At 42.9% G+C, this 24,381-nt stretch overlaps 1 protein-coding gene across 1 annotated transcript in view; it reads right to left on the bottom strand.

The window, feature by feature from the left end:
- ahcyl2b (adenosylhomocysteinase like 2b) overlaps nucleotides 1-24,381 on the bottom strand; it is an 80,927-nt gene that overhangs the window by 13,858 nt on the left and 42,688 nt on the right. Inside the window, exons 2-11 of the mRNA XM_060903164.1 lie at nucleotides 9,797-9,908; nucleotides 8,502-8,645; nucleotides 7,282-7,382; nucleotides 7,079-7,181; nucleotides 6,894-6,988; nucleotides 6,675-6,781; nucleotides 4,400-4,516; nucleotides 4,177-4,240; nucleotides 3,029-3,117; nucleotides 2,544-2,614 (exon numbers count right to left, since the gene is read on the bottom strand). Of these exons, the coding sequence (XP_060759147.1) occupies nucleotides 2,544-2,614; nucleotides 3,029-3,117; nucleotides 4,177-4,240; nucleotides 4,400-4,516; nucleotides 6,675-6,781; nucleotides 6,894-6,988; nucleotides 7,079-7,181; nucleotides 7,282-7,382; nucleotides 8,502-8,645; nucleotides 9,797-9,908 (1,003 nt within the window). The remainder of the gene's footprint in view (nucleotides 1-2,543; nucleotides 2,615-3,028; nucleotides 3,118-4,176; nucleotides 4,241-4,399; nucleotides 4,517-6,674; nucleotides 6,782-6,893; nucleotides 6,989-7,078; nucleotides 7,182-7,281; nucleotides 7,383-8,501; nucleotides 8,646-9,796; nucleotides 9,909-24,381) is intronic.

Consider the following 24,381-nt stretch of genomic DNA (forward strand, 5'->3'; position numbering starts at 1 on the left):
TGTTTTTGTTTCTGAACTGAAATGAAAACGTGTAGCCTGGTAACGAGGGTTGACTTAAATGTGTCTCTAATTTCTATATAAGTGCACTACATGTTACTAGGAAGTAATGGATTTTTAAACTCTATATAGTGCACTCGAGCTTCAGTAGGCAGTCATTTGGGATACGGCCGCTGTATGACCAAACTCTTAATTCAGGCTTAATAATTTGCACATATTTATTTCGTCATATTAATAAACTTTTTCTACATTTTTATAAATATTTATTTAGATTGTTTATAGCCAGCTGAATTCTGCAACTTCTCTCAGCGCTGGCTCAAGGTGCAGAAACACCAGTGCAGTTTGCGATGGAGATGAGGCGAGACCTGGCGATGTGGTTTTTGTGGCGGCGGCGGAACTCGCACAATAATCTGATTAATGTGGGCAGCAGACTAATGAGACCGAAGGTGCCAAATTACTGGAAATTTCCAGAACAATCTTATAATCTTGTAATACAGGATGGTTTAAGTTATAAATCAGTTATAGAAACTGTTTTATTTAATCAGGCTAACAGATCAACATCCAGGTCCCTACCAAATCCACCATTAGCTTGATCAATTCTATAAAAGTCTATTTAAATTCTGAAAACTGTACAAATGTTGTTGTTTTCCACCAAAGAGGCGGGATTAGCCAACGCAGAATAGTGACGTTTGTCTCTTGTTGATGACGTGTAGGTCGCATGAATGCGACCTGTCCGGTCAGACTGCAGTCGCATGTGAAAATAACGGATGTGCATCGAATTTAGGACCACATATCCAAGCGGCCTGGGTCGCATGTGAAAAAAATCAGATCTGTGTCGTTCAGATTGTCAATAACAAATCGGATACAGGTCGCATATGGGCAAAAAAATCGGATATGGGTCGTTTCAGGGTGCAGTCTGAACGTAGTCTAAGAAGATTGAAATTGCTTTTCGGGTCGTTCTTCTAGACAATAAACTTGATGTTCTACGTTTGACCTCCGACCATTGCCTATGACCTTTAAAATGTAGTTAGCCAAGTTACGAAATATGGATTTTATTATAAAACATACAAGTCAGGTCTGGTTTCATCTTCTCATCTGAGAAGGTTGAAGATCATAACACTCTCAGTCCCTTATTCTTTGCCATCCTGATGTTACTCTTGCTTCCTTGTCTTATCCAAATCACATATATCGTCCAAGTACATTTGTCTTTGTCCACTCCTTGCCTTTTATCCACTGATTTTACCTTCCACTACTTGACATATCAACTCATTGTTTCTTATCACGTGTCTAAAGGATTCAGTTTTCCTCTTCTTGATGGTATCCATCAGCCTACGCTTTTCTTTTGTCATCTCCAGAACTTTCGTTGCTCACCTTCCTTTTCTAACTGATCTTTAACATTCTCCAGCACCAAATCTCAAAAGCCTGTAGTCTTTTCTTCAAATCCTTGTTTAGTGTCCACGTTTCAACTCCGGATAACAAAACTGACCATACGTAACATATGATCATCCTTTTCCTTGTTGATATACTGATTTTCGGGTTCATCAGAAATTTTCTTAGTTTCCCGAACTGCACCTTAGCTTTCGCTATCCTGCCCTTTACCTCCTTCTCACATCGGACATCCTTGGTGATATCACTCCCCGAATAACAGAAATGTTCCACTTCTTCTATTGGTTCTCTGCCTATGTTCAGTTTCACCTTCTTTTTCACAGTCTCTCCGATGGTAGCTTTGTCTCCGGTGTTTTGCTCACGATCATTGATTGTCTTTTTCACATTCAGTCACAAGCCATAACTTTCACTGGCTTCTCTGTCCTCTGTCCAGCAGCTGCTGTAACTCTGCCTCACCGGTCGCTAACAGTACTGTGTCGTCAGCATATCTGACGATACTGATCCTTACGCCTCCAATAACACTTCCAAGACTCTCTATATCTGCTTCCCTCATGATCATAAAACGTACAATTAATGAAAATACGGCCAACTCTCTGTAAGAAACAGATCTGTTGCATTGAAAGGGAAATGCCAAGCAACTGATGAGAAATACATCATCAGTTAAAGATTGTTTTCAGTGCTGCACGGTTGGAAAAACAGTTAAACGGCTTAAACATTGCTCACACTTTGCTATTGGGAAATTGGCTGTTGTGTGTGAAAATCCCAGGAGATCAGCAGTTAAACGCCCTTTTCACACAGATAGTCTGCAATACTGCTGTAGAGAAGACTCCTTAATATTCCAGCTTAGGTTGATTACACGGAACAAATAAAGCCAGCATGAAGCCATGCCGGTGTGTGTTTTTACAGTGTACCGGCGTTCCGTAACTAGAGGCATGACGTCTGATGAGTGTTGGTGTCTAGAGTAACGTATAATAGACTACATTTCAGAAATACGAATACCCCAAGCATTAACTGAAGCTCTTGACCTGCATCTGCACGATTTGCTGCATTGTGCTGCTGCCGCCACATGATTGGCTGATGGGATACCTGTATAAATGAACAGGCGTTCCTATTAAAGTGGACGGTGAGTATATACATAAAGAAGTGTTCAGAAAACAAACCCGTGCAGGTGATGACAATGTCCACTTGTCTGATGACCTCATTCAGTTTGACCAGTCTGAAACCATCCATGCTGAGAGATAGACAGACAATGATAAACAGAAACAAGCTGAATGACCGCAAGATTTTTGAATATTAGATTTTGGGAATAGTTAACAGTCAGGCGAAACCTAAGTTACTTCTATTCTTTAATAAACAGTGAATATTGCTCTTCCCTTGACAACTCAGAAAGCAATCATCTTTTATCTGTACGTGTGTACACGCCAAGTCAAGTCTATTTTTATAGCGCTTTTAACAATAGACATTGTCGCAAAGCAGCTTTACAGAATTTAAATGACTTTAACCATGAGCTAATTTTATCCCTAATCTATCTCTAATGTGGAGGGGATTAAAAATGCACAGTCTCCTTCCCCCACTACTGAAGAAGCATGTGTAACTAGGCATCAAGCTCCACTATAACCCCCACGTTTCATACATGGAAGCTTACCAGGCCTGCAAAGCACAAATAGGGTCGATTTCTGTGACATACACAATGGAGCCCATTGCCTTCAGAGCAGCACAGCAGCCTTTTCCAACCTAAAACACACGTTTAGTTGAAGATTAATTTAAAAAAAAAAAAAAATTAGGTTTGTATCACACAGACATTTAAGCCAAGAATTTAATATATGGCACCACCTAGTGGCCATACTGAGATTTGCAACAATCATGATTTATTTAAAGAAAGAAAGAAAGAAAGAAAGAAAGAAAGAAAGAAAGAAAGAAAGAAAGAAAGAAAGAAAGAAAGAAAGAAAGAAAGAAAGAAAGAAAAAGCAAAACACTTCTCTCATGATCTGTGAAAGTGTGTAGTAGGAGTTGCAGAGACTAGTTAACTAATATATCCACTAGTCACCAGTATGGAGATGTCGTCTTATAAGCGTGTGCTGGCACATGTGTGTGATTTTTTTTTTTTTTAAAGAAAAGAAGTCTAAAAGTACTTAAATCAGGAAATACTTCAGACTAGATGACGCCATTTCTATAGTCAACTGTCAGATTTTATCAATTTCATATTACTTTTATGGCTAAATATATAAACATGTGCTTAAGACTTTTTTTTTAAAATCCCCTTCTTGCCCACTCCCAAAGGAACTGTGCCTAATCAAGATCCTTCCTGCCTGTTTCTGCAATTATTTTTATTTGTAACCATCCACAATATTCTCTAATGCACTTAAGTTATTTCCAAAAAATATAAACAAATAATTAAATCACAGTGACCCTGACCAAGCAGTTAGTGAAGATTAACTGAGTAAGTGAACGAATGAGTAAATTCACAATTAACACCAGATGCAATAAATATACCACTCAGTACATCCCATCTTAATCAACGTGCCCTTTCTTTGTCCAGAAACTTTTAGATCTGATTGCCCATCTTTAACAATACAGTCTAAAGAATGCTGGAAATGTAATTCGTGACCTATTCATGACTGCTAACCTAAATGCGTTTTGAGATATTCTTTAACAGATGACTAGTTACAGTGACTACTATTTTAAATACTGATGGACTGGGAAAAAAAAAAAGTCACGCAAGCCTTAGTCTATACATAATGTACACATATATAATGCACTGGAAATACTGCTGTGCTAATGGCAGGCTCTCACCTCTCCATAACCACACACTACCACTTGTTTTCCTCCAAACATCACATCTGTGGTCCTCTTCAGACTAAAGTAACACACACAAAACAACCCACATGCATCAGCTATGGAAATTATTACAGACTGATCTACAGATGTATTAATACAAATATCTTGTAATGCTACTAAGAGAACATGACCGTTTATTTTATTCCCCCCCCCCAGCTAAAACCGATGCTTGACTTACCCATCCAGGATGGACTCGCGGCAGCAGTACAGGTTGTCAAATTTCTGCTTGGTGACAGAGTCATTGACGTTCATGGCAGGCACACACAGTTTACCAGCCTTTGACAGCTGATACAGTCTAGACACGAAGAAAAACAAGATTTAGACGTCCCAACTACAGCATGACTCTACGTGAAGCAAACAATCTCTGGAGTGAAAGTATTGTCTGAATGAAACACGAGTTAACCAAGCAAAACAATAATTATGCGTGATGGCTATACAAGCACAGACATGCTGTCAAAATCATAGGTTTATACGGTCCTGTGCCATTTTCTGCATTACAGAGCTTGCATTATAGTGTCTTTTTAATAAGTAGCTAAAACTAAAGTATTACACTGTACAGTGCACACTGTATAATAAACAAAAGTCTATGAAAATATGTCATTTAACAGTTGGGGTGAGAATCTAGCAAAACATCCGAGTTAACACTGTTAAATCATTTCTAATGTTATAGAAATCATTTTCTAGAACATCTCCAGGACACGTTTTATGATTTGCACGCAGGAAAGCTGTCACTCGTGCAAAGTTATTTTAAAATTATGCACATGTGCTGACATTCATTAACCCCTACTGATTCATTAACCCTCGATCCATAATGGCTGACTGAAACTCACACAAAAAAACCATTCCTTAAGCATACATCAATTGATCAGAAGTTTTACTGAAAGATAAAAATGGAGTATAAATGCTATACGCACTTTTAGAAACCAGTGGAAGGTTCAGGATAAATACCCTCAACCCCACACCCACTGCCGCTTATAAATATTCCAAAGGCTCAAAAATTCAGACAGAAATCAGCTGCAGACGAAACGCACAAAAACCTGGCATCTCAGTTGCGTAGTAAGCTAAATGGTAAACTGTCCAATGTAAAAGGTCTTATGTGTTTCTCATTGCACAAGCAGAAGACAGCAGAAATCTGAGAAGTGAGAATAATTATGCTTTAAACAGTACTGAGCTACAGCAAGAAACTGCAGGACTCTAATCTCATATTTCAAAAACCTCCCTCATCTATAACCTCACCAATAAAAGTACATCATGTACTGTACAAGTGTAGGTAGCTAGTTCTATTTCCAGCCCCTAGATGGCAGACACATTTTGCCAGAAAAGGATCGCCGGCACTGAAGCACAACCCCAGGTTATAATCAGAAGAGACGAAGACGCCCCAGGATGACCCTCTTCATCGGGATATGGCAAGATCTAAACTGAGTTTTCAGTAAAAAAAACAAAAAACAGTCCAAAAAATATGAAAAAGCCCAAATTATTCTGAGAAATTAACACCAGATATTAAGGCTAACATCAGCGTCGCCGTCGAGTCACATACTCTCAATTCAGCAGCTCTAAAATTCAACTCAAGTTTCTGAGCCGCTCTTCAGTTTGAGTTTGAGCAAAATTTGCATTCATCAGGACTCTGAAATATTATTTAATGTTGATCAAATGCATATTTATGTTAGTCTGGCTAACGCGACAAAGCTCTACGAGCTATTGGTCTGGCCAAGATATTAAGCCCAACCGTTTCCCAGAGCCCGTGGTTGACCCGCCTCCCTGAAATGCCTCAGTTTGCTACTGGTCGAAGCCAGAAAAGGCTGTGACGAAGCTTAAACCAATCACATCACTCTTTCCTCTGACGTATGTGACGCGACGGGGCTAACTGGTAGATTAAACTCTTACCGAAGCCGGTCGGGAGCAAGGCGAAAACGTCCTTCCTTTCAATAAATACCTCCAGGGCTGCTCTTTGCTCCGTTTTCAATGAGAACTTCCCGTTGAATGCTTTCAATACAGCATCTATGCGTAATAGATGCGGAAGCGTGAATGAAGCGCTTGTAAACCATCTATGGCTTCCAGTCGCAGTTCTACTACGTCAGTGCCTTGAACACGCCTCTACCCAGGGCCGTTGGAGATGCTCAAAGTTGATTGGTTCCCGATTTTTCGGGAGCTTGGAAGAGCTGTAGATAGCTTGCCTGGCCAGACTAAGCTCACAACAGGCCCTCGTGTTGTGTCGCGCTTAGGATGGGCGGGCCCAGGCTATATTTATGTAGCCTATTGACACTTTAGGTGCAAACATTAGCAAAAATGTTAAAGTCTTACATAAACAAGTCAAGCTACAAATCATGAAAATCAAATTTCTTTATAACGAAGTCCATTCGTTATGGCATTCTTGGTATGTCACAAACTCGTACTGGGTGAAGAATCTCAGTCCTGGGTGTAGTTTTAAACACAACACAAGGCTAACTGCTCACCTGTGAACTCCAGTCACACTTTCCTCCACAATGCCCTTGATCTTCTTGAACATGTTGGGGTATTTCTTATAGATCCAGTGTGTCAGGTCTCCACCATCATCCAGGATCTCAAGCAGATTTGACAAATGAAGATAAGTTCAGAGGCTTTATAATCAGAGGATGAATCTATAAAGCCAGTTATACAGGTAAGGCAGACAACCTGCAGGTTTCCCCTCTCACCATGTTGGGTTGCCAACTCTCCACGTTCACGCAGCGATCGATGCACCACCAGAAATCATCCTCAGACTCACCCTTCCAAGCAAACACAGAGAATCCTACCAAAGAGACGACGACGACGATCAGCGAATGGTGAAATCAGAGAATACGCTGAAAGTAAAAAGAAATTGAGTAAGAAGGACCCTCACCTCCCTCTGCCAGGGCAGCTGCCACCTCGTTCTGGGTGGAATAGATGTTACAGGCAGCCCACCTGCACTGAGCACCCAATGCAGACAGTGTCTCCATCAGCACCTATTTACATGCATGCAAAGACACAAAACATAGAAGAACTTCATTTATCTGTATTGATCATGTGTGCGCACACTTGTGATTACAGGTACAGACTACTTACAGCAGTTTGGGCTGTGATGTGGGTGCAGCCCACCACTTTAGCTCCAGCTAGGGGCTTTTCTCCCTGAGCTCTTTTCCTCAGAGCCATGAGAGCAGGCATCTCTGTAGAGCAACATAACCCAGTACAGACTTTCAGAGTAACGGCAATACACGTCAACACAATATCCACAATTTTTTTTTTTAAAAGCTGCTACTTGGTTGTGGTTTTAACTAGTGATGTGTCATGCGCAAAAACTTTGTAGTGTATCAGAAGAGCCAACTCCCACCGAGTGAGAACCGGCTCCCCACTTTTTTTTCCCTTTCGCTGCTCAGCTCTCGCTCTCAGTGGCTCAGCTCTGCTCACGGCAGAACTTTGTTTTGATTAGCAGCATGGCGGCCTTGTGGCCAATCACATGTGAGGACATAGGATCATACCATTATGTGAAAACAGAGAGGGGGACAGACGCGACAGTCAGGTGGAGCGTCTGCCCGTCCCCGTCAGTGAGTGAGACAGCAGACAGCGGTGAGGAGGAGAGTGCGTCGCAAAAACACGTAAATATGACTGACGCCCGTAAACGAAGCAGCATCTGGTTCTGTGGATTTGTTTGTAGCGTTTTGTTCATTTATTTTTGTGTTAAATTAAAAGTTTGATTAAAATATTAAACAAAAGTAAGAATGCCTGCTTTTGTAACAGAACAAATACACAAAATTAGGCAATTATAAGGCTTCTCATAAAAACACTAAATGCAAAAGGGTTTATCAACACACAAAGCATTCATATTTGCCAAGTTAGGCTAAAATATGAGGCTACAGATGATAATACATTAAGAGCCGTTTGGGAGCCTTCTTCGGGAGCCGTGCCACAAGAGCTCTGAAAAGAGCCGAACTTCCCATCACTAGTTTTAACCGATAAATGATAGAAACAGGAAAGGAAAAGTAGCTACAGAGAGAACAGTGGAGTGCGAGAGAGCAGAAAATAGTGTGTGCTCAGTGTTTAGCTGGTTATTCGGGGGTGAAGTGGGAAGCACCATGTGGTCCGTCACTGCACTCTGAACATATGGGCCCCTCAGCAGCCCAGGAAGAGCACCACAGCATGTTCCACTCCACCCCCAGACACATGCACCCCAATAGCTGATATGAACATCTACCAAACTCTGAAGACTAACATTTTCAGGCACCACAAGCTCTTAGGCTATTGTACAAGTATAAATAACACAGACTAAAGTGGTTGATCCCACCTACCTTGCTCAGCAATTTCTATCTCTCTGCGGCCAAACTCCGCCTGCTTGATGTTCTTAATGCAGAAGTCTCCATTACCCTTGGAGTTCTTCTGCTGCTTGTCTCGTGGAGAGGTCTCATCATCCGAGCTATCGGTGTAGGAGGCAGCTGGTGGGACAAGGAACAGTGCATGGTCCAAAAAACATCCATTCACTCATCGCACGACTAATGGTCTGTAAATGAGCCATAATGTTGATTGTATGTTCTCAACATGGGGACTTGCAGGAAAAGAGGATTTCTTTTTCTTCTAAAAATCTATACTGTTCTATCGGTGACAAACGTCAAGATCCAACAACTCAGTTTCCCTTAGGCTACGTTTACATTACACCGTATCTGTCTCGTTTTCTTCGCGGATGCACTGTCCGTTTACATTAAACCCCCTGGAAACGCCAGGAAACGGGAATCCGCCAGGGTCCACGTATTCAATCCAGATCGTGTCAGCTCCGGTGCTGTGTAAACATTCAGAATACGCGGATACGCTGTGCTGAGCTCTAGCTGGCGTCTCATTGGACAACGTCACTGTGACATCCACCTTCCTGATTCGCTGGTGTTGGTCATGTGACGCGACTGCTGAAAAACAGCGCGGACTTCCGCCTTGTATCACCTTTCATTAAAGAGTATAAAAGTATGAAAATACTGCAAATACTGATGCAAATACTGCCCATTGTGTAGTTATGATTGTCTTTAGGCTTGCCATCCTTCCACTTGCAAGTAGTAAGTGATATGCGCTGGGATCACACACACAGCGGCTCAGTCCCGAATCGTGGCTTGTTCACTTCACTCGCGCGCTGTGTGAGCTGCACAGGGCCAGAGTGCGCACCCTCCAGAGGGCACTCGCTGTTCAGGGCGGAGTGATTTGGAGCGCAGGATGCCTGCGGAGCCGAGCGTATCCGTGTATTAGGCTTGCCATCCTTCTACTTGCAAGTGGTGAGCCTTGCACATGCCCTAAATGCACTGGGATCATGTTACGCGCCGTCTGAAATGCACTGGGATCATGTTACGCGCCGTCTAAAGTCATGTGATTAGCGTATCCGCGTATTGGCGTTGCTGTGTGCACGGCTAACGGTTTTAGTGTAAACGCGAATCGTTTTAAGAACGTTAATCTGATGATCCGCTGATTCGACGTAATGTAAACGTAGCCTTAGACAGAGACAAACACACAACCCAAATCTCCTGAGACGCACCTGACCACTGTACCTCTATAAAATGATAAAAATCAGCTTTTTTTAATGACTGATTGAACGAGTTTGTGTACGTACCTGAGCTGTAGCTATCTGTAGAAGACTGAGAGATGGAGCGAGACAGAGAGCGGCGTCCGATCTTGGTGGGCCGTTTGTTGAACTCCTGCTTCTGGTCTGCAAACTGGATCTGCTGCATGGTGTAGAACAGGAGAAAGAATATGGATGAGACTAATGGCGGTTTTTAAAAACAAAACAAACCCAGTACATGTCCAGAGCCCTAAAGTTATGATTTGAAACCTAGAATAACCTAGTCAAAACGAAACGAACACACACACACACACAATGTACTAATCACTCATTTATAAACCTACTAATTAGCACGTGGAGAAATTTAAAGCAAAAACACCTGAATACTGTTACAACAGAGAAAGCTTTCTGAATTGACACTCAAGTATTTGTGCTGATGGGTTGAATGTTGGCCATCCACATGACACAGTTTACTGACCGAGGTCAGAATGCAAGGAGAAGTTATAACAAATCTTTCAAAAGGTCTCATCTCATCTCATTATCTCTAGCCGCTTTATCCTTCTACAGGGTCGCAGGCAAGCTGGAGCCTATCCCAGCTGACTACGGGCGAAAGGCGGGGTACACCCCGGACAAGTCGCCAGGTCATCACAGGGCCGACACATAGACACAGACAACCATTCACACTCACATTCACACCTACGGTCAATTTAGAGTCACCAGTTAACCTAACCTGCATGTCTTTGGACTGTGGGGGAAACCGGAGCACCCGGAGGAAACCCACGCGGACACGGGGAGAACATGCAAACTCCACACAAAAAGGCCCTCGCCGGCCCTGGGGCTCGAACCCAGGACCTTCTTGCTGTGAGGCGACAGCGCTAACCACTACACCACCGTGCCGCCCTCAAAAGGTCTTATGTTTAAAAAAAAAAAAAAAAAAAAAAAATCACCCCATCTTTAATTTTCTTACACATAATAACAGTTCCTCAGCATTGCTTTGGACTACTGAATCAAATACACACACACACACACAGTTACAACCTGAGTCATACCCGAAACCTTGACCTCCCGATGCTGCCCCACCTCTGTTTTTGGGTTTAAATTTACAGGATTTGGCAAAAACTCTTCTCTTAAGCAACGTGCTTTGACCAATCTGCAGTGGTGACCCAGGAACTAGAAGTGACCCTGACTCCTGCCTGAAGTCTCTGAAAATGTTATGGAAACGTGCCCTATGAGGTTTTGGCAGCAACTGTCGGATGTGTGGGTAAACCGATGTTACTATTCATGGCATAGCAGCTGCCAGGAAGAGAACGGTGTCTGTGTTGTGAGAGGATTAAAGTACAGCATACAGATAATGCCTCTGTTTATGACATTATCTGAATGAACACCAGCTCTCTAATCCCGCTGCTCTATCAATGGATATTAAAAAATGGCAGTCTTACATAAGGCCATGGGAACAAAACTATCAAAGGGAGTGTAACATTAATCATTATCCATAGTAATCAGTGAAAATTAATGAATGACCATGTACTTAAGGATAAACATATTCAGCACTCAAGGTCGATTTTTCCGCATATCTGGCCGAGTGAAATACCCTTCTGATCAACAATTAACTCGGTGCTGCTTACTTGGAGAAAGTCTTATAATCCAATATATGGTCTTACATATTTAGAGCAAGTCCACACTCGGCAAAAATAGCCTTCCTTTGGAAGAAGCAACGGTTTGGTGCTGTAGATATTCAGAGTCTGAAAACTACTGCTGGAAGTATAGCATTCAGGAAATTGCTCAGGAAGTTTTTTCAGCCCTTTCTGAACCCCCCCAGCGCTGCAAGAGTGATAAACTTCCCTGTCTAACTCACTGAAAAATCCACCATCCTTTTCCATATATGCCAAAAAGTCCAACGCCATACAAACAAGAACAACAACACTGTCAAGCTCTTGCCCCGTTTCGCCAAACACATTTATAAAACCTATAATTTTAAGGAAAAAGGGATAGCCTTGCTTTAGTTGGCAAACAGTCTCAGTCATGTTGAAGCCCACACAGTGTGACACATTGAGCATACAGATATGACTCACGCGGTCTCTTTGTCTCACACATATGTATGCAGAAAACCTTGACTTCTTGTGTGCGTGCTTTGTGAAAAAGGGTTTTGACTCACCAAGTGAGATGTGTAACACAATAGCTCAGATTAAACAGACGGAACCTCGACTCATACGGGGAGAAAAGCCACTGAGCCACTCCTATCTCGCTGACATTTCAGTGTCAACGTTTCACAAAATGGTAACTTTAACTCTACTGCATGAACATTAACACTGACTACTGAACGGAACAAACAAGCTTAGACAAAGTTTTTCATTCATTTGTCAGTCAATATTCACTTTATCCTGGTCAGGGTCGTTGTTTAGACAAGTGATAAAGCAATATTTAATGATGCACACTACATACGTGATGCCAGCACAGCTAAAACTCTCTCCATACACACACATACAGTATGAATGAAATCAAATTTCATTATAACTTGTCGAAGTTCCCCATAACTCGAAACAAATGCACACTTTTGGACACGGACCACCTCCTTTTTCCTTAACAGAAACACAAACAGTAGATCAGACACAGACGCTCTTATTTTCCAAGCTGCGGCCGATAATTACACACCAAATCCAACACCTATCATCATAATGAATGCATGCAATGCGTTCTCCACGCCTGTTAAACTCTCACTGGCTCCATTTGGGAATTAGCCATGAATAGTTCTGACATTACAGGGTTTACAGAGGTCAACGGTGCTTTAAGATACTTTACTGAACATACACATGAGCTTTTGTCGACTCACTTTTCCCTACAGGTCCTTCTCCATCCTGAGATTTGAACCCCACCCAGCAAGCAGCTCCTCTTACCTTTTTCACCAAAGGCTCGCTGCGCTCTCCATCCTTCTTTTTCAACATGATCAAGAGAATGGAACTGAAGTGTGAAGAAGCACAGATAGACTGACCCAATGCTGCCTGGGAACTTTTATACCCGTTTCACTCGAGGCCAGTTCTGCCTGGTTCCTCTGCCCTTCCTGCACAATGTTCAATTGTTCGTTTTTTGATACCTCTCCCATCAGTCCTTTAATTGTTAATTGTTCAAAGCCTGGAAAGAACAGAGCTGTTTGAAACGAAGGCTAACAGCGGCCTTGTTCGGCTTAACAAACGTTTTAATCAGGCCACAGTGGGTCCAAAGTGTTGGTGTGCATGTTGAAGATTTTTAAGGTGAGTTTATGAGGTGATTATAGTATTTTCATGCCACAGAGAGTGGTTCTTGCCAAGGATACTTGCTTCCACTACAGGCCCTCGACAAAGCAGGCTTTGTGCAAGAGCTTAAAAAGCAGGACATATGAGCAGGAGGTGGCAGGTCATGCTGCTTCAGCAACCACATTATAGGGACTTAGTGAGACACGAAATGCCATGTGTCACTTTGAAAGGATTGATTGACTGATTAAAAGTCATCTTTGCGTCAAGGGCCCCCAAATGCAGCCAGTTGCCTTAGTGAGGAATGAGATTTTACCTTCAACCATTTACTTTCATGAGTCACAAGAACATCAACTGTGGGACATTCTGTCCTGATCTATACTCTCCCTAAGCGAACAAGACACTAGATTATGATCAAGTAAAAAATGATTAGTCAAGTCTCAGCAGAAAGTTTCATTCCTTTTTAACACTGCTAATTAAAAGTTCTTGACTGAATAACACAGCCAACAGTGTCCAAGATACCCTCCCCCCCAAATCTGAACAAACTTGAGAGCAGCTTACATGGGTCTCCAGAAAATCTGAAGTAGCTGGCTTTTTAAAAAAAAATTAAATAAAAAAAAAAAAAAGTAGGTGGTGGTTCTGGAATTTGCGGCACACCAAAGTTGCACTAATGCTAGGGGGGCATGCCCGCCCCCCAGACAATTTTGAAATTTATGCGCCTTCTGGTGCATTCTCGGCTAATAAACTACAAACCATTTCCCTGTAAAATACTTTCAAAATATGTATGAAATTTCCCTCGAGATGTTTGTGTGCTTGGCTTTCTCAGTTACCCTCTGTAGTACACTGCCTGGCTCTGTAACATAACTACATATTAGAGGTCTGGGCGGGTCGGATTTTTCAGTCCCGCTCCTGCCCGCATTGTGCAGCCCCACTCCCGCCCGCAAAGAATTATGATTCTCAGTCCCGCTCCCGCCCGCACCCACAAAGAATTATGATTTTCAGTCCCGCTCCCGCCTGCCATATTTTGTCCCGCTCCCGCCCGCAAATCCCGCATGATGCAGACGTTTGCGTTATTTCTCAGGAAAGTTCTTGTCTTGACACAGCGTGATGGTGCCCCGCCCCCTACTTTGAGTGGATTTGAGCATAAATATCTACAGCTCACGTTCGTTATTATTTACCTTGTTTCTGAATTCAGCATGTAGTGTCTCTAATAATAATAATAATAATAATAATAATAATTAGTGCTGTCAAGCGATTAAAATATTTAATAGCGAATCACACATTTTTGTCACATGAGAAACCATTGTAATTCTCTGATCAGCATAAAAAAGTAAATGGGCTTGCTTTGTACCAATGTTTTTTATTTATTTATTTTTTATTGCAAAGCAGAGCTAGCAAGAGAACCATGAGTGAACAACTCTAATCAGAGAGACAGGTTACACAGTGACGGTAGGCTTGGCTCAATGCTATCCCAGAAATCCTTCCTGTAATATGCAAATTTGGCCGCCTCTGATTGGACAGCCAAATTTGCATATTACAGGAAGGATTTCTGGGATAGCATTGAGTCAAGCCTACCGTCACTGTGTAACCTGTCTCTCTGATTAGAGTTGTAGACTAACTCAAGCAGTAAATCACTTCATTCATGGTTCTCTTGCTAGCTGCATGTGAACGGCGAGTCATTAGAGTGATCAAAGGATTTCCCGTTAGGGTGATCAATGGCAAATTTAAGATGCTATTCCTCACTCAATCTGGCAATCTGACTCTCTCTGCAAATTTAGGCATCTTAAAATGTTTTTATTAATGCCAAATAAAATATCAATCACAAATTATATATGATAGACATAAATTAATAATTTATTTTATTTCAAACACGTTTTTAGTTAGCGGGACTGCAGCTCATCACCGCTCCCGCCCGCGCCGCATACGCGCGCTCCCGCCTATGTGCACTTCCGGTCCCGCCCGCAATGAGCTTTCAAAATTTGTCCCGCGCCGCACTGCTTTGCAGCAGGTCCCGCGAGTCCCGCGGGACTCCCGCGGGAGTGCAGGGCTCTACTACATATGCAACAGCATGATCACATGGTCTGGCTCAGCCAATCAGAGCGTGAGAATCAATCGACAAATATGGTGTTGCTTCCGGTCATGTTAGACCCAAATCAAAGACAATGTCGTGGTGAAATAATTGGATTTGCAGCAAATTATGAGCAGTGGAGACAATATATAAAAAATAAATAAATAAAATATCACTTGAACGTTGAAAGGCATGTTTTTATTTTTTTTCTGGGATCGAGTAGCTGGCACAGGCTGTCTGTGTAGGCGGAGAAAACCGCCAGTCACTGGCACTTGCGGACATCTCTGAGCTTAGCGAGCTAGCTAAATATGGTGAACGGCACCCAGATAAACAAGGACCATTTACTTAATCTTTCTGCTGGTGGTGTGGAGAGATAGAATTATGTCTTTTCTTAGTCTGAGAATGTGAAATATTCCAGTACTGAGGAGCCCCAAGTTGGTGACCAACTTCTAAGAAGTTCCCGTCACATAAGTGCCACCTCATAGAAATTCCTCTGTCTTTAAAATAAATGAACTTCAAACTATTTCTTTCCCCTAAGCGATGGTTGGAAAAGTGTACAGGAAGACATACTGCTAAAAATGCACAAACAAACCATGTTTACTGCTATTGAGCTCCTACTGTAGAGCACGACCTGTCTCCAGGGGTGAGATATATATTGTTCTTGAGAGCATTCAACTGGATGATGGCAAAGTTTTAGATATGAATTAAAGAACAATTCTGATTGTTTTCTAAGAAGTAATTAACTATTAAAAACAAGAACATTTACAACAGCAATCTTTTCCAGATAGTATCATACTGGTGTCCATAACACGAAGGGAAAAAGGCACAAGAAGCTCTACAACACCAATTTTTGATTTCAGGAGCACTTCAAATGCAGAAAGTGAGGCATTTTAATCTCTGATAATATGGGTGGATTATCACAGAAAAGCTCCATTTACGGCAATACAAGAAAGGTCATATGTCATGACAGGCGGGCGCTTATCCAGGCCTGAGCTGCACATCAAAGCAAAAATGATGTAAGAGGGTGGCACATGCATTGTGTGTCGTGTATATGAGAGACAGAGCGCAAGAGAGAGCGCAGAGTTAACAGACCTGTTCAAGTACAAGCATATTAACATCACTGACTAATGGAATTTGTGCAGAATCATGATGAATACAAAACAGCAGTGGAGAGCCTGAAATCCCCAGGGCTACATTAATGTGTTACATTCTCCCAGACTTTTGCGTTAGCATAAACACCCAAATAAAACTGCTCATTTATGCCAGATCAGACTACACAATACTTTTGTCTTGCACGATGGTCACCGGCGGCACGGTGGTGTAGTGGTTAGCGCTGTCACCTCACAGCAAGAAGGTCCTGGGTTCGAGCCCCGTGGCCGGCGAGGGCCTTTCTGTGTGGAGTTTGCATGTTCTCCCCGTGTCCGCGTGGGTTTCCTCCGGGTGCTCCAGTTTCCCCCACAGTCCAAAGACATGCAGGTTAGGTTAACTGGTGACTCTAAATTGACCGTAGGTGTGAATGTGAGTGTGAATGGTTGTCTGTGTCTATGTGTCAGCCCTGTGATGACCTGGCGACTTGTCCAGGGTGTACCCCGCCTTTCGCCCGTAGTCAGCTGGGATAGGCTCCAGCTTGCCTGCGACCCTGTAGAACAGGATAAAGCGGCTAGAGATAACGAGATGAGATGAGATGATGGTCACCATGTCAGATTAGACAAATCACAGTGCCATAAATTCTTGATCGGGAGACTGGAAACACTACAAGCTTGACCTTGACCAAACATCGTTCATCCTTGCGCGTCATTGGAGAGGAAAGTCAACAAACTGTCAATCATGGTTATCAAGGAACATGTCAAACTAGGCAAAAAAAACATTGACACAGTAGACTTTTCATCTGGGTGTCGTAGGTCCTCTCAGATGCCATATTGCTGTTCTTCAGTTGTGTCACACTACAAGGCTCATTCATTCTTCAACGTTCGCATGCAGGCATGAGGTTGGAAATTTGCCAGTGACAACAAAAATCAGGCAGAATTCATAGAGACTGATCCTGCCATTAGCATTAAATCACTTGTCCGTGTCTCATCTCATCTCATTATCTCTAGCTGCTTTATCCTGTTCTACAGGGTCGCAGGCAAGCTGGAGCCTACTTGTCCGTGTCATTCACGAAAATTCATTTGGGGCACAGATTTTACCCAGTTCAGGGATGGTCAAATTATCAGTTTGTGAGCGAGCCCAGTGGGCAAGTAGAAGCTCCTGTATGCTTGCCCAATGTCATGTTTTGGGATTGGCATACGGTCAAATACTTAAATGCGGTAATACAAACTAAGGGAAATGATTGAGTGTATTACCACCAGCTTTTCATAATGAGGTTTAAATATAACATGTTTTCACCCTCAACAAAAAGCCAGCAAGTCACTGGCCAACATTATGAGAGGCCTGGTTCTCTTCTCAAATTGCACGCAAGATATTATTTGAGTCCGGGCAAAGTCCTCATTTTCACTCAGCATGTTGTATGAAAATGAAGACGTTAGCCATGAGGTGACTATGTGTCTCTGTAGTATGCTGCCTGGCTCTGCAACATAACTACATATCGCTGTCAGTTCAAAACCTGCTATGTGACAATTTGGGTCAATTCTCAAGGATGATTTTTTTGCAATTTACGCTAATATAATGCTGCAATTAGCTATTTTGATGGATATTTAACTGACCAAGCTAATAATAGAACAACTGGATTCTCGGCTTGTTGTTTCAGAGTTTTATTCAGTTTTTTACGTCTCCTGTAAAAAAGGAAAAATGTCACATAGCAGGTTTTGACCCGACAGCGACGATATGCAACAGCATGGTCACATGGTCTGGGTTAGCCAATCAGAGCGTGAGAATCAATCGACAAATATGGCGTCGCTTCCGGTCATGTTAAACCCAAATCAAAGAATTTCGTGGTGAAATAACTGGATTTGCAGTAAATTATGAGCAGTGGAGATTATATAAAATCACTTGAACGTTGAAAGGCAAGTTTTAATTTTTTTCTGGGATCGAATAGCCAGCACGGCCATAGGCGGAGAAAACTGCCGGTCGCTGGTGCTTGCGGACATCTCTGAGCTTAGCAAGCTAGCTAAATATGGTGAATGACACCCAGATAAACAAGGGCCATTTACTTAATCTTTCTGCTGGAGAAACCCTGGCAGTGTGGAGAGAAAGAATTGTGTTCTTAGTCTGAGAAAGTGACTAATGGCCCTTTTCCACTACCCTTTTTCAGCTCGCTTCAGCTCACTTCAGCCCGACACGGCTTGCGTTTCGACTACCTCAGAACAGCACGACTCAGCTCGCTTCAGCCCTGCTCAGCCCCCAAAACTCACACGGTTTTGGAGTGGGGCTGAAGCGAGCCAAACCGAGCTGAGTGAGGCTGGGGGCGTGAGCAGACACTCCCCTGTGCACTGATTGGTGAGGAGGAGTGTCCTCACATGCCCACACACGCCCCGCGAGCACGCTGGGATCTGTAAACACCGTAAACCTGGAAGAAGAATTACGAGAATTTCTGAAGCCTTATGCGCCTCGCCTCATCTATACACTCTTGCCAGTATCTGTTGGCGTTGTCGGTGACAACAAGCCACAGCACCAAGACCAGCAACACTAACGACTCCATGTCCTCCATGTTTATTGTTTACTATCCGGGTCGTGAGACTACCGCTTAAAAGGTCACTGATGTCACTGTTTGCGCCGCTTAACGACATCACGTGACATCCACCCACTTTCGCTAACTCCACCCAATGTGTCCACCCACTTCCAGCCAGCACGGTTCAGCGCGGTTGTAGTTGAAATGCAACTCCAACAGCCCCACTCAGCTCGACTCAGCACGGCACAGCTCAGCCCAACTCAGCCGCGTTGGTAGTGGAAAAGTGGCATAAGAAAGAACAGGACAGAGTTCGATTATGTCTTCACACTGAGGTATAATTTTGCTTGGTTTCCTCAGTATTCCTGATTCTGAACAGATCATCTGTTATCTGTGCATGTCGAGTAAAAAAAACAAAAAAACATTCTGCTGATAACCTCAGTGCTGCTTGGCTGATGTGTGTAGCACAGCGGACAACGGGATGTGAAAGCATGCACCATTTTATATATTTATATGCGAGTTACAGCATAAAGGTGTATTACAACATTACATTTAAACATACAAATACATCTTATCATCTCTAGCCGCTTTATCCTTCTACAGGGTCGCAGGCAAGCTGGAGCCTATCCCAGCTGACTACGGGCGAAAGGCGGGGTACACCCTGGACAAGTCGCCAGGTCATCACAGGGCTGACACATAGACACAGACAACCATTCACACTCACATTCACACCTACGGTCAATTTAGAGTCACCAGTTAACCTAACCTGCATGTCTTTGGACTGTGGGGGAAACTGGAGCACCCGGAGGAAACCCACACGGACACGGGGAGAACATGCAAACTCCGCACAGAAAGGCCCTCGCCGGCCACGGGGCTCGAACCCGGACCTTCTTGCTGTGAGGCGACAGCGCTAACCATTACACCACCGTGCCGCCATACAAATACATACAAAATTAAAAAAAAAAAAAAAAGTCTTGCAAAAATCAATTAAAAGATTGTTTCCTCTTTTTCTGCTTGTTAAACCTGCAGCCAACCAACTACAAACAAACAACTGATAATCAAGACACTAAATGTACAGGTCCTGGATGACCGTTTACGATGTGTCCGTCACTACAATTATAACCTTTTCCCCTGTACCCTCTAAGCTGTGTGCATGAGCAGCCTCACACTTCTGCTGATGCCCCCATGCACTACAAGTTAAATCCATGTCAAGATGCAAACTGCTGACAAAACGTAATGCGCTATTCAAAATCGAGACGGTCCCATATTCAACCTCAAATAGCGTTTAGCTTAGCAAGCCATTTTCCAACACCTCTGACAATCACCCAGGAAATCTTGTTAGCAAAGCGGTGCCGCATAATGCTAACCAGGCAGGGACACAGTAGTAGGGATCTGTTACCCCTTTTCCACCAAATCAGTTCCAGGGCTGGTTCGGAGCCAGTGCTGGTGCTGGTTCACAACTCGTTCAACTTGCGAGCCAGCTGAGAACCAGTTTGCTTTTCCATCGCTCGCGGTGCTAAGCGGAGCCATGTCATTACGTCGCTGTATACGGAAGTTACGCCGCTGTATACGGAAGTTACGTCGCTACGTTTACATAAACCTTGGCGCGAATATCAAAGCAAAAACAACACGGAAGAAGCAGCAGCGGCAACAATAATAATAATGGATGACTTCGCGTTTGTACAGCTGCTGCTTCTTGTCGCTTAAAAATGGCGATCTTTCGCGGTCTTGTTATTGTTGTTGGTTTTAACAACTCCGCCCCCCCGCTGACGTAAGCGGTTCTTTCCTCTGGCCCAGCAGAGAGTTGGTGCTAGCCTGGAACCGGTTTTTCTGGCCCCAGAGCCAGTTCTTTGTCAGTGGAAACAGAAAACCCGGTTCCAAACTAAGCACTGGCCCCAAACCAGCCCTGGAACTGCTTTGGTGGAAAAGGGGCATGTGTGGCTCATGGGGTACTTCTGCTCAAATAACAGAAGGGCCTGCACAAGAGAAATAGGTTTTGTTCAGTAAGAAATAAAATTAGAGGAAACAATCTTTACTCTTACAAATTACTATACATTAAGACTGGCCTGTAAGTATGAAGTCATTGACGGCCAACATCACCACCTGAAAATCACCCGTTTGGGTGCAGGAAAGGAATCAAACAGTTTGATGAGAGCCAAAGCGAAGACTATAAGCCGTGTACCAAGGGAACACTTGATTTAGGACAGCAGGGTCGGTGCACTGGTATAATGTTATGACTATCCAACAGTAGTATGGCTCTAGTGACCACATAAAGACTTTAAAGTACCCGATTTATTTAAACAAGACAACAGGACACTAACAAAGAAACACAAAGACCGGTCTAATAAGTCTAGCTTCAAAGGACTGCCCTTGAGTCATGCTATTTAGCTTGTTACCAATCAATGGTACAATAAGCTCGATCTGGTCTGTTGAAGCCACATAAATCCCGACAGCATGTTCCACCACCAGAGACTGGAAATTCACATAACACGTCCTATAGCTACGACTGAATTAATACAACAATCCGCTCTCCTCAAGAACAAGAAGCCTCCTCATTTTAAAACTGTTTACAGACATGAAAAAACCCACACGTTTACAAAAACAGATGAAGCAAGGTTAATATATTTTTATTAAGATTTTATAAACACCCACTTCCTCAGAGACGCATGAAACCAGCTAAGAACATCTTTTTGAACTGCTGCCTTGCTGTGTCACAGGGTAGCATAACACACTTGGAAGAACGTGCTATCCACCGTCTTGCACATACATCAGCTCACAGAAACCGACGACTGGACTGATTCTCTGTGACAGGAGGAAGAGTAGGTCATCCCTTCAACTCCCTCAGCTCCTGGCACTGTCGCAAATCGCCAACTCTTGAGGACTGGACAAACATTTTGCTGTTGTGCCATTTGGGAGCCCATTCAGGAGCACTTTTGTAATGCAACAATACTGCAAGACTTTATGCACCGCAACATTTAGCTTTTTTAATGAATGAATGAACAAACACTGCAATAGAGATCTTGCAGTCACGTGACCGGAAAGTACACAGCCGCCATCTTGTCGGTAAAAAACACAGCTGAATACTGCTGCACTCGTGTACAGAATGGATCAATTTCAACTGACAGACTACACGGCTCATTTTTCTAATGAACAGATAACTAGATACATGTCTAAAATAAACGATCTACAGATTAGTGACCCTTATGGCTTACCGGACGGAGTTTTCACGACCGGATTTTGAACTGCCAGCGGAATACCCAGACGTGTATAATTACCTCATTAACTTTCCCTCGCTGTTCAGTGGTGAAGCACTGCATGATTATAAATCTCTGGACAGTTATCTTTACAGAAATTCAGGATTTGTCAGCGACTCAGATGTGGCATCTTGTAAACAAGAATCCTCATTGGACGGGTAAGTCACTTAAGTATTGAGTATAGCACTGACCAGCCGATTATAGAATAGAATAAGGTAATTCCAGCTGTAATTCCAAATCGTCCGTCTTGTTTACCATGGATCTGGCGTTGGAGAGGTAGAGGCTTAGCAGTGGAGATTTGAGTGGCTGTTTTCTGAGCTTAGTCAACAGGCCGGCTCTGCAGCCTCGCTTTTGCTTCCGCTCCCGGCGCCGCCTCCTTCGCTTTGCTTCCGATAACAATCCACGGAGACCCTGCTGGTCTCGCTATCTCGTCCGGAATGTTGTGCATGCGATGGAAATCGCTACAAACCGTCATTTTCTGCTGGAAACCAATGTCCAGTAAGTCCATACGGTTGTAGTGGATATTGAAGTCCGGTACAGACGAACAACACGCAAAAATGCACATAAAAAACGTGCACAGGTAGGGAGAGCTTGTAGCCGCAGCCGTTGTAGTAGAATTGTATATAGTAGGGTTTTCCAGAAGAAAAGGTAGAAGTAAAAGCAGAAGTAGAACCAGAAGTAGAAGGCGGAATATGGCGTTTGACCGACAAGATGGCGTCTGTCACAATCTGGATCGGCTGTGACGTCACATGCAAGTGCTCCATTGGTTATGAACAATAACTGGTCTTCGAATAGGTCCTTTGAAAAGTTGGCAGTGCTTCAAGAGAAACTGGAGCTAATGAATATATTTAAAAACAAAACATGGTTTATCATAACTAGTGAGATCACTAGTGTGTTGATTGTGTGATATGACCATGGCAACTTAGTCTTGATTAAATGGAGAATGTACTTGGGGGGGGGGGGGGGGGGGGGGGGGGGGACTTGAGTTCTCACGGTGTCAGTCAACATCACTGTTGCTAAACATAAAAATCTAGATAATTATTGTCACTAGCCAGCCTCACTAAATCATGCCCTTCTGGATGACTAATTGATTCTCACAGTTTAGAGTGGTCGCATTGGATTGTGCAAAGACTCCGTTTCCAAGAGATCAGAAGAACAAAGTTTACAGAGATTCATATTACTAACCAAACCTGTGAAGACCTTGGAAGAAAACAGCCCTTTGACTGTATATCGATCTCTCCAAGCTGAAAGTGGGCCCATGCTGTAGCCTAAAGGCCATGTATACGCTATGCATTCAGAACAGCTGAACTGCAGTGCCAAAGGTTAAGAGGTCAAACAACTCTCAATCTCATGCTGTGATCAGAGATAATAAACAGTACACATATGGTCAAAAGCTGATGGTAGATACGGTGGGAACGCGAAAGAGGAACAGAGAACTACAACAGCAACAAGGATCCGACAACCTAACGGAGCCACTCGAGCGACAAAAACTAAAAGGAGAATTTCTCACTTTTCCAGCTTCTCATTATGAAGCATTTGCACTCGCCATCCTGATCCTCACTTATTCATTCTTGCAAGTACATTATTCCTGTAGCTCTGGTGGCAGGCAGAATTATTTAACTCTCTGCCTCTTGGTAAGGGCCTCAATGCTGCAGTCTAGCCAGCAGCTAAAAAGACGCAGGCAACAGCTTGTGCTTGACCTTTCACTTCCACAAAATTGGGATAGTTCCATAATGAGACACTTGCAGCACACGGAATCATTTTGGTTAAGCTGTCGACAGTTAGCAGGGCTGAGGCAAATGGGGAGCTTTTGCAATGTGATGCCAACTAGTAAATATAACATTGGTCTACTGTGACTCAGAATACGAGTGGAAAAATAAAATAAACAGGGTGGGGTCCACCTGAAATGACCTGGTACAATAAGGTTTGCACAAGCCAAAGTACTGATTGGTTGAGAGCATGCATTTCACACTTGAGTTCTTCTGAATAGTGGGCTTGTTAATCATTAATTGAAAATTGATCAACTGCCATCAAGAACTGAGTTGAGTATATTATAAAACTGAACAGCTTTCCGTCTTTGATTAGGCTACATTAAATTAAGTCATTTATCATGATTTTCAATTCCACACAAAGGGGCGCAATGTGATTATTATGCACACAATCAGCTTTCAAGATCACTTTTTTTTGTGTTGCAAAAATGCTGCACAACAGTAAATTTGTGGAGAAATTCCAAAATTTTGTGTAGCATTTTTTTTGTTTCAATATATATTAAGTAATAAATGTGCGAGTGACAGAAAATAAGGACATGAGTCTTGTGACAAGTTTATAACAATGTTTTAATGCAGTGAGCCTTTATATCATTATGCTAATATGCAAATGTGATGGTACAACTACTACAGCAAGCTTTAAGACCCGGTTTTGGTCATTACTCATATCCAGCTAGGAATGTCATCTATTTGAGCCCTCATTTTAAAGCTAATTAT

The sequence above is a fragment of the Neoarius graeffei genome, chromosome 21 (assembly GCF_027579695.1).
Source record: "Neoarius graeffei isolate fNeoGra1 chromosome 21, fNeoGra1.pri, whole genome shotgun sequence".
Taxonomy (NCBI): domain Eukaryota; kingdom Metazoa; phylum Chordata; class Actinopteri; order Siluriformes; family Ariidae; genus Neoarius; species Neoarius graeffei.